Source organism: Sphaerodactylus townsendi, linkage group LG03 (genome assembly GCF_021028975.2).
Source record: "Sphaerodactylus townsendi isolate TG3544 linkage group LG03, MPM_Stown_v2.3, whole genome shotgun sequence".
Taxonomy (NCBI): Eukaryota; Metazoa; Chordata; class Lepidosauria; order Squamata; family Sphaerodactylidae; genus Sphaerodactylus; species Sphaerodactylus townsendi.
Genome location: NC_059427.1, coordinates 21,269,111 through 21,280,006, shown reverse-complemented (window position 1 = coordinate 21,280,006; position 10,896 = coordinate 21,269,111). Strand labels below are relative to the sequence as shown.

General features: G+C 44.6%; 1 protein-coding gene across 1 annotated transcript; it reads left to right on the top strand.

The window, feature by feature from the left end:
* The first annotated feature begins 374 nt into the window (after positions 1-374).
* Positions 375-9,994, top strand: LOC125429998 (zinc finger protein OZF-like). Its single transcript, XM_048491643.1, has 5 exons — positions 375-497; positions 3,785-3,911; positions 5,492-5,602; positions 6,713-7,894; positions 9,319-9,994. The coding sequence occupies exons 1-5, from the start codon at positions 462-464 to the stop codon at positions 9,504-9,506; spliced, it is 1,644 nt and encodes a 547-aa protein (XP_048347600.1). The 5' UTR covers positions 375-461; the 3' UTR covers positions 9,507-9,994.
* Positions 9,995-10,896: the final 902 nt, after the last annotated feature.

Here is a 10,896-nt window from a genome sequence, read left to right as displayed (position 1 = left end):
TCAACACAATTGCTGTGGAGTTGTAGGGGAGTCTGATGCCTGGTTAACAGGTTCCTGGAGATATCTGCTTGTCCACAATCAGGAAACAGGATCCCAATGGATTCATTGAATAGCAGAACTGATCTTGAAGTTTTTACCTGATAAGTTTATTTCCGGCTTCCCCATGTTAAGTTTTTCTACATTACTTCAAGGAACTAAATGCGTAGAACTCTTTTTTGACTAAGTGATGCAAAGATTCTCACAACGGAATTAATCAAATATAATTTTCATTCATATAACTGCATAGGGAGGGGGGAATGCTAAGCCCTAAAGAATGTTTGTGAAATGCTCATTAAAAAGTGCTCAGAGGACATTCCTGACCAAATCTCTGTCTCTTTCCTGCAGTGGCATCCTGGTGAGCAGGAGACCCCAGCTATGGCTCCGCAGATCTGTGGAGTTTTCATCTGCTGTACTGTTTAGGCATGCGCCGAGGAGAGGAGCACGGGCAAGAACTTCAGGTGGGCAGCCATAACAAGCCAAGTTAGCGAGCACTGAGCTCCCCACTGTATCACTTCAGCGAGGCTGTGTGCAGAGACCAGAACTGCCCAAGACTTCTGAGGCTGAGAGGTTACAGCTGTGTCCAGAATCCAGCCGCAGATGCAGGCGAAACGTTAGGAACAAAATCCACCAGACCACGGCCACACAGCCCGGAAAACCCACCAGAACCAACTGGAAACATGGCTCTGAAGGGTTCCAGCAGCCAGAATCTGAGTGCTGGAAATCTGGCTGCGATGTCTGCAATAGATTTCCAAGCCCTCGGGACCCACTAGCGGATTGGTGATGTACCACAACTTCCTCTTTGAAAGATATCCTTCCCATGAGGGACATGATGGTCTCCATAGTGGAGAATTCTGGATTCCTGTGGCTGGCGAAGTGCCTTCTTTTCAGCTGGAATGCTCCAAGCAAAGCTTATTTTGTTCCTACTGTCGTTTCTGTTCTTATGGTTATCATCACCGCCATCGGAGAATGCTTGAAGCAATATTTCAGAGGAGCAGTGCATCTGACCACATAAATTTGGTCTTGGCAGACTGAGGATTACATGTCTCTGATGTCTGCTGAGTTACCTAGGGCATAAGAACGAGCCTGCTGGATCAGACCAGAGTCCATCTAGTCCAGCTCTCTGCTACTCACAGTGGCCCACCAGGTCCCTTCGGGAGCTCACATGCAGGATGTGAAAGCAATGGCCTTCTGCGGCTGTTGCTCCCGAGCACCTGGACTGTTAAGGCATTTGCAATCTCAGATCAAAGAGGATCAGGATTGGTAGCCATACATCGACTTCTCCTCCATAAATCTATCCAAGCCCCTTTTAAAGCTATCCAGGTGAGTGGCCATCACCACCTCCTGTGGCAGCATATTCCAAACACCAATCACACGTTGTGTGAAGAAGTGTTTCCTTTTATTAGTCCTAATTCTTCCCCCCAGCATTTTCAAGGAATGCCCCCTGGTTCTAGTACTGTGAGAAAGAGAGAAAATTTTCTCTCTGTCAACATTTTCTACCCCATGCATAATTTTATAGACTTCAATCATATCCCCCCCTCAGACATCTCCTCTCCAAACTAAAGAGTCCCAAACGCTGCAGCCTCTCCTCATAAGGAAGGTGCTCTAGTCCCTCAATCATCCTCCCTGCCCTTCTCTGCACTTTTTCTATCTCTTCGATATCCTTTTTGAGATGCAGCGACCAGAACTGGGCACAGTACTCCAAGTGCGGTCGCACCACGGCTTTATATAAGGGCATGACAATCCTTGCAGTTTTATTCTCAACTCCTTTCCTAATGATCCCCAGCATAGAGTTTGCCTTTTTCACAGCTGCCATGCATTGAGTTGACATTCCCATGGAACTATCAACCAAGACACCCAAATCCCTTGAAGCAGCTTGAAGAGGAGACATTCGCCCATGCTGGGCATATGTAGCCTTGGATGGGCTGATGCTGCTGAGAATGTTGCCATTAAACTTGACAGACTTTATTGAGGATTGGCTGTCAATTCTAAACCTACGTTAGCACAACAAAACACTTGGAGCATTGAGAAAGGCCTTCACAGCAGCGAGCTTCAGCCTTGTCAACATGGAGGCCCTGTAGATATATGGTGGTAAGGCAGAGCAAACCCTGAATGCCACACTGGCTGTTTGTGATGACGCTTATAAGTCCCAAGCCTCAGAGGAACTGAAAATTGCTTGCTGTTTTAATTTGTCCTTAGAAAGCCCAGTAAAGAACGCTGAGACAAAGTATTCTGCACGCCAGAGAGCCTGCAGCAGCGGTCTGTATTGGAGGTTGTGGCGAATATGTGAAACGGTTACCTCAGCAAAGTTACTTCAGCTCAGCGCATTGGGCCACACTGTTGACTGACATGGTGAGCATTCTGCAGTCCTGCGAGGAGGTGGTGGAACATCTCAGCCTGTGCGCTGCTAAAATAGGTGAAAAATTGATGCTTGCTGTGGTTCATAGAGAAGATGCTCAAGAGCAACAACAAAAGAGCAGTGTGGGACACTGTTTCCACTTACTCCTCCAGCTAGTGGCCTTCCACACCAGGAAATATTTGCAAGCAGTGAGGGAAGATGTTAGTTACTGGGCTGGCCTTTCTTGCATCCTCAGTATTAGGACATATTCATTTTCTTAGCTGTCTTTAGCCTTTCATGCACAACCGACTCAACGAAGTCAGGGGTCACATCTTCTTGGCCAGATTATTGTTGCTGATTTGTGTGAATAAGTGGACACACATTACTGCTAGACAGTGGTGGGATTCAGCCGGTTCGCACCACTTCGGCAGAACCGGTTGTTAAAATGGTGCTTGTAAACCACCAGTTGTTAAATTATTTGAATCCCACCACCAGAACCGGTTGTTAAATTATTATGTGGAATTTTGCTGTACAGTTGTTCAGGCAGTGCAAACCAGTTAACATAATGTATATTTGAATCTTCTGTCCCCTTTACTTATGTATGGTGTATTATTTTCTGCACGATGGGTGTCTTTATTATTTCTGATAAATTTCAACAATGCATTTTGGTAGTCTTATTTGGGACTGTAATAGCGAAGATTTGTAATAGATGTATTGTCGAAGGCTTTCACGGCTGGAATCACTGGGGTGCTGTGTGGTTTCCAGGCTGTATGGCCGTGTTCTAGCAGCATTCTCTCCTGACGTTTCGCCTGCATCTGTGGCTGGCATTTTCAGAGGATCTTTTTGTAATAGATATTAATGTGATTAACATATTTAATCCTAACTGTGATTACTCCCCCTACTTACAAAAAGAGCTTTTCAAATTAAGTTAAATCCCAAGAAGTCTTTAACTTATTCAGTACGCTGAAATTATTTTTGATTCGGAATATTGCTGCAATGTTTGTGGGTCTTTTGTTCCATTGTAATTTCCCTGGGGAGCCACCAGCCTCTTTTTTCCCCTAACAGCAAATTGCAGAATATAAAATGTAATCTAAAGACTTCTTGCAAAAAATCTCCCCTCGCAAACTGCCAAAGGTCACAGGGAGCATCAAACCAATATAATTTTCCTAACCAGAGTTGGTCATTTTGTGTATGATGGATCCTAACTGTCAGAGGCTCATTCCGCCCATGCAGAATAATGCCCTTTCAAACTGCTTTCAGTGCTCTTTGCTAGGCTGTCTTGAATGGCAAAATCCACTTACCAAACAGTTGTGAAAGTGGTTTGTAAGCGCGTGCTGCGTGTGCGGAAGGGGCCAGAGTCACTTAGGGATTTGAATCACTGGAGAACGGATGGTTTTTTGCTCGTTTCAGGGGCTGGTGACCTTTGAAGATGTGGCTGTCTATTTCACCCAGGAGCAGTGGGCTCTGTTGGACCCTGACCAGAGAACCTTGTACAGGGAAGTCATGCTGGAAAATTATGAGAATGTGACTACACCGGGTAAGGAATTCATTTGTTTTCATAGTATCTGGAAGGCATGACAATATCCACCATTCACCGTGCCCCTCTCTAGTTTTTTCTAGATTCAGTTCTTTTTTTCCTAATGTATTTCTTTTCTGCATTATCTGAAAGGTACTGTGTGAACGGCAAGAGATCCTTTTATGATTTTATTCTCACAAAAACCTCTTAAGTGGGTTGGGCTGAGCATTTGGACTTGTCCCAGAGTCGTCCAGTCTGCTCGTGTGGTTATATCTGCCACCTTAACCGCTAAGGCCTTCTGTACTTGCTTGATGGTGTAACTCTGCCTCTCCAGCTACCCAGAATTGTCCTTTTCTCCTAAAAGACTGTTTACATTTTTTCTTTTCTGTCCTCTCTTGCTGGTATCCTCAAATGGTTGCAAAGTGGAAGTTTTGCTTCACTTGCGTGGATCTTGTCACTTCCTTGATGGGAGACGTCCTGCCATGGCAGTTGTGTTCACCTCAAATTCCAAGAAGGAATAAAGACAGGATAAAAATAAACATAAATCCACTTCCAGAACAGGTAGCAGGGTAGCCACCTCTCCTTTTTCATGTACAGTGGAACCTTGGTTTTCATTGCCTTCAGTTTTCATCGGTTTCGGTTTTCATCGATTTTTTCAGTGAAAAATTTGTCTCGGTTTTCATCGATTTGCCTCGGTTTTCATCGATTTGCAGTCAGGTGCAGGGGTTTGTGGAGAAAAATCACCCGGACAAAGCTGTTGCAGGCTGTGTCTGCAGCTTGTTTAATGATAATGTCTTGCCCCATTTCAGACAAATCTTAAAGAGGCATCAGAAACAGACCTCTTTGGACAGCTTTCTGGTGCGACATTGGTCCACTGGCTCTGAAGCTGGTCCTAGTGTTATTGTTTGTTACTGTTTTCAGCATTAAACAGTGTGTTTATTCACCAAAAATGTGTTTTTGGTATGTTTTTTTTTGGAATGCCTAGAACGGATTAATTGGATTTACATTGATTCCTATGGAAAAGTTTGCCTTGGTTTTCATTGGTTTCGGTTTTCATCGATTATTTTCGGACAGATTACCAACGAAAACCGAGGTTCCACTGTATATCTTTTCCCCCAACCCGACATTTCTACCAAACCAGACTCGGGTTCAAACTTTATTTATTTATAATTAGTCTTGTATACCGCCCTTCCCCCGCCCTTCCCCCTCTGCTGTGGAATTTCATTGTCATTCTAACTTACCTCACAAAATTGTGGTTGTGAGGACAAAATGGAGAATGGGGGAATGATAAAAGGTGCTTTGGGTCCCCACAGGTATAAATATCTAAATAAATGAAGGTGTACTCAGTCAACATGCAAGAAGATGTGCAAATCAATTTTTGCCCGGCTTTTGTTGTTGATAAGGTGTGGTTTTAATTCTTATCATGTATGACTTGTTTTTAGCTTCTATTGATTGGACACTTTGTTTATTTAAGCTCTTCATTACCTACCTTATACCTCTGGAATGATGGGAAGTAGACATTTAAACGAGGAACTCTTTATTTAGAAAATCACAGAAATCAGACCATCCTAATAGGTCTTCTTCCCTCCATTTCTGAGCAGGACTTCCAGTTCTTAAACCTGATCTTGTTTCCCATCTGGAACGAGGGCAGGAGCCTTGGGTGCCAGATTCTCAGATCTTGAATGGACGAAAAATCTCTGATGCCACCTCAGGTGAGACCACAAATGAATGATGAGGGGGAGGGAGAAGACTTATGGTATCTGTTTGGAACTCTGGATTTCAGTTTTTCTCCACATGGGAATTGTTCCAAGATGTAATACACCTACAATCTGAAGTGTAACAGTTTGGCTATCCAACTGTGCTACCTATGTAACTTGGCAACAATTGAGAGCACAGAAGCAGCTGTTTGTTACTCTTTACAAATTGGTAGGATCTATTTGTTTCCAGATATTGCACTCCTGTCATTCTCATTGCCTGGATTTTGCTGTCCGGATCAAGAAAATCCAGGAGATGAATGACTACAGTAATGTGATATCCATCAATATGTGGATCCAGCCTGTTTCTGTTACATTATAGCAGTGATGGCGAACCTTTTTGAGACCAAGTGCCCAAACTGCAACCCAAAGCCCACTTATTTATCGCAAAGTGCCAACACAGCAATTTAACCTGAATACTGAGGTTTTAGTTTAGAAAAAATGGTTGGCTCCGAAGTGCGCGTTACTCAGTAGTAAGCTTGGTGAAGCAACCGTGTAACGCTTCGAATGGGTGAATCATGACCCTAGGAGGGTTTACTCAGAAGCAAGTCCCATTGCCAGCAACCGAGCTTACTCCCAGGTAAAGGATCGTGCCCAGGCCAGCCTAGATGTGTGTGTGTGGGGTAGATTCCCCCCCCCCACATGATGGACTCTGGGCGCGCGTGCCCATAGAGAGGGCTCTGAGTGCCACCTCTGGCACCTGTGCCATAGGTTCGCCACCACTGCATTATAGAGTAACCCTAGCTGTAGTCCTGGCTTTGCACAGTTGCACAGAATAGACCTGCAGCAGCTCTTCTGTAGATACTTTGAAACTGTCTACATAATCAGAAAGATTTTGTGGTATAAGCCTCTTTAAATTGTGCCATTTCAGAATGTTGGGATGTGGTGAGATGGTCATACAATTGCTGCCCCCAATGAAAAGCTTCCAATATGTGGCAAATGGAAATGCCAGAGAGGATTTTTCTCTAATCCTTTGTAGTTGGATAGTTGCATTTTCCACATCTGCTCATCTGAGTACTTCTTGAAATTCCTTCTCAAGCTAATTCTGCTTGCTCCTTATTTCTACAGATAACCTTAGAAAAAAGCACTTATGTACTGTGTGTGGGAAACACTTTACTCAGAAACCTAACCTGAACCGACACCTGAGAATCCACACAGGGGAAAAACCTTATAAATGCTCGGAATGTGGCAAGTGTTTTGGATGTCAGTCTCATCTTGTGAGTCACCAGATTGTCCACACTGGGGAAAAACCCTACAAATGCCTGGTGTGTGATAAATACTTTGCTCGCAAAGCACACCTTGCCAGACACCAAGGAATCTATGCTGGAGAGACGCCATATAAATGCTCAGTCTGTGGGAAGTGTTTTGCTTGCCAGTCTCAGCTGGTGATCCACCAGAGATACCACACAGGAGAGAAGCCTTATAAATGCAGTGACTGTGGGAAATGTTTTGCTGACCCTTCAGCCCTTGTGAGCCACAAGAGAATCCATGTAGAAGACAGATCCCATAAATGCACTGAGTGTGGAAAGAGCTTTGTTCAACTGTCTCACCTCGTGAAACACCAGCGGGTACATACGGGTGAGAAACCATATAAATGCACTGAGTGTGGGAAATGTTTTGCAGACCGTTCAGTCTTTGCAAAGCATCAGAGAGTCCACACTGGTGAGAGGCCTTACAAATGCTTGGAGTGCGGAAAATCCTTTGCCCGTCAAGAGCACCTTGGAAGTCACCAGAGAGTCCACACAGGGGAGAAACCTTATAAATGTTTAGAGTGTGGGAAATGTTTTGCCCGCCAGTCACATGTCATAAGCCACCAGAGGGTCCACACGGGAGAGAAACCTTGCAAGTGCTTGGAGTGTGGCAAATGTTTTTCAGAGCGCTCAACATTTGTGAGGCACCAGAGGATCCATACAGGAGAGAAACCGTATCGGTGTTTGGAATGTGAAAAATGTTTTGCTTCTCCTTCACACCTTGCAAGGCATCACAGACGACACACAGGAGAGAAACCTCACCGTTGCTTGGAGTGCGGGAAAGGGTTTGCTGATCGCTCTGCCTTTGTGAAGCACCAAAGAGTTCACACAGGAGAGAAACCCTATAAATGCACAGAATGTGGGCGATGCTTTGCCAACCGGACACACTTGGTAACCCACCAGAGAGTCCACACAGGAGAGAAACCTTATGGCTGCTTGGAGTGTGGGAAAAAGTTCAGCTCAAATAGAAGCTTAATTCAGCATCAACGACAACATATAAGTGAGATTCCTTTTTTTATCTTATAGATAGTGCTGTATTCTGCAGGCTAGAAACAGGAGTAGCATCACTAGACACCTGCTGTGGTATGATGCTCTAAGGCAGGATAAAATGGGGGACCCTGCAAAACCCAAAAGATGACTGATTAGTAGTCTAAAGGCAGGATTAATTATCTGTAGACTATCTTTAATTATCTCAGTAACATGGTCCCAAAAGTATGATATGGAATGGTTCTCAATTGAGACAATTAAGCAAGCCCTGGGTGTTTCTGGGATAACTGACATACTGCAAAGCTTCAGAAGAAGAAGAGTTTGGATTTATATCTCTCCTGTAGGAGACTCAAAGGGGTTTACAGTCTCCTTTCCCTTCCCCCCTCACAACAAACACCCTGTGAGGTGGGTGGGGCTGAGAGAGTCCAAGGGCACCCAGCTGGCGTGTGTGGGAGGGCACAGACTAATCTGAATTCCCCAGATAAGCCTCCACAGCTCAAGCGGCAGAGCTGTGTTGTGAGGCTAAGATGGAGAATGGGAGAACCATATATGCTAGAGTCAGGGTGAAATGAAAATGTGATAGATAGCTAGATGAGTAGGAAGAGGCTTTAATTTTGTTTCTTATTCAACTTTGTCTATTCATGTATAAGTCAACCTACTCATGTATAAGTCAACCTACATATAAGTTGAGGCACCTAATTTTACCACAAAAAACTGGGGAAACTTATTGACTTGCGTATAAGTCGAGGGTGGGAAATGCAGCAGCTACTGGTAAATTTCAAAAATAAAAATAGATACCAATAAAATTACATTAATTGAGGCAACCGTGGGTTAAATGTTTTTGAATATTTCCAAGAAAAACAGTAAACTAGGTCTGTAAGCCCTGATTCTCCCTTTAAATACACTCAGTGGGGGTGGGGCGGGGGGGTGATTTAAAGGGAGAATCTGGGGAAAATTTGAGGGTGCCTGTCAGGGGAGGAATGTTTATGCTCGCAGTACCAACATTTCAGAGTATCTTTAGGAGACTCTCCTGATGATACCACCCAGGTTTAGTGAAGTTTGATTCAAGGAGTTCAAAGTCATGGACCCTCAAAATGTAGCCCCATCTACTAATAGCTCCCATTGGAAACAATGGGGGATGGGGGCACCTCCTTTGGGGGTCCATAACTTTGGACCCCCTGAACCAAACTTCACCAAACCCGGCTGGTATCATCAAGAGTGTCACCTGATGATGCCCTGAAATTTTGGTGCTGCTAGCCTAAAAACTGCGCCCCCTGACGGCCGACAAAGTAAAAACCTCACTCGCGTATAAGTCGAGGGGGGCTTTTTCAGCACAAAAAATGTGCTGAAAAATGCAACTTATGTGCGAGCATATACGGTACCTCCCTGTTTAAAGGATCTGAGTAATTGTTCCTGCATCTCTTTCTTTCATCCCAGCCTATCCTCTGGCCCAGTATATGCAAAACATGTTACTTAGACATCAAGCCCTGCGTGACGCCGGAGGGACTGGGCAGGAAAAGAAGCTCTATGAATGGCTTTCGTCTGGGAAATGGCTGAATCTCCAAAGAAGCCTTGTTCGTAATGAAGATATCCACAAGGAAGGGACACCTTTAGCAATGCCTTGATCATTCCCGTGAGGTCATTCATCAAAAGCCTTGGCTTGCGCTGATATTCCAAGGGGCGGCGTGGTTGGCATTATTTCCACAGACTGGCTTGCAGGTGGTCAGAATGGAGGGCACTGAAGCCAAACTGAACTTTTAGCAAATTTTAAAGGTGGTTGCAATTCCCAGCATAGGGATTCTTGACTTAAAACCTGGGCACAAAACTGAAGGCTTTTTGTGTGTTTTCGAAAAAAGCCGGCTGTCAGATTTGTAAGGGTCTCGAAAATTCCGTAAGTTATCAACTTAAATAGTGAAATGCCACTTACCGTTGCATGTCAGCTACTGTAGTTACTACATAGAGGTGCGTGATGGATACCAAATACTGTACATACCGGTGATGGCGAACCTTTTCGAGACCGAGTGCCCAAATTGCAACCCCAAACCCGCTTGTTTATCGCAAAGTGCCAACACGGCCATTTAACCTGAGTGCTGAGGTCTTCGTTTAGAAAAAACGGTTGGCTCCGAGGAGTAAGCTTGGTGAAGCAACCGTGCAACACTTCGAATGGGTGAATCACGACCCTAGGAGCGTTTACTCAGAAGCAAGCCCCATTGCCAGCGACCGAGCTTACTCCCAGGTAAAGGATCGTGCCCAGGCTAGCCTATATGTGTGTGTGTGTGGGGGGGGTGTGATTTTCCGCCCCCCACCCACATGATGAACTCTGTGCACATGTGCCCACAGAAAGGGCTCTGAGTGCCACCTCTGGCACCTGTGCCGTAGGTTCGCCACCGCTGGTGTATACCATTCCATTTCAGCTGTCCAATATACCGAACACTAAACGTTGCATGTCAGTGATTAAATACTAATGTCTTTGCATGGAGGTTTTTCATATGGGCCTAAATACTACTGCATGCCATCTATCAGTACTATTGTATGTTGGCTAACACGTGCAGTCAAAGGCTAAAATATTATTGCATGTCAGCAAAACACTTAAGTGTTTAGGAGGAGGGAAAGTAGCCAGTCAAAACATATCTGAAAATCCATGTCTGAAAGAAAATTGAGGGAACTGTCTCAGTGGAATGGATAGCCTAAGTCCATTTTCTCAGGTAGGAGTAAAGACCAGACTCAATAGGAAAAAAATAGGTTTATTTTTTACTTAGGAAGCGATGACCTGGCAGAATGAGCTCACATCCCAGTGTGCCCAACAGATAAAACAGTTTCAGAGGCTTTTATGGCAGTGGTTTTCCAGCTATCCATTCATGCAAAGTCTTTCCTTCATGTGATTCTCTGACATATTCCCAAAACTTCCAGCAGTATCCACAGAGACTCCAGACAACCTCCAGGGCTGGCCTGGTATAATTTATTCCTCCCTCTTCATTGCATATGCAGCCCACCATTAAAATGTACTAGATAGAT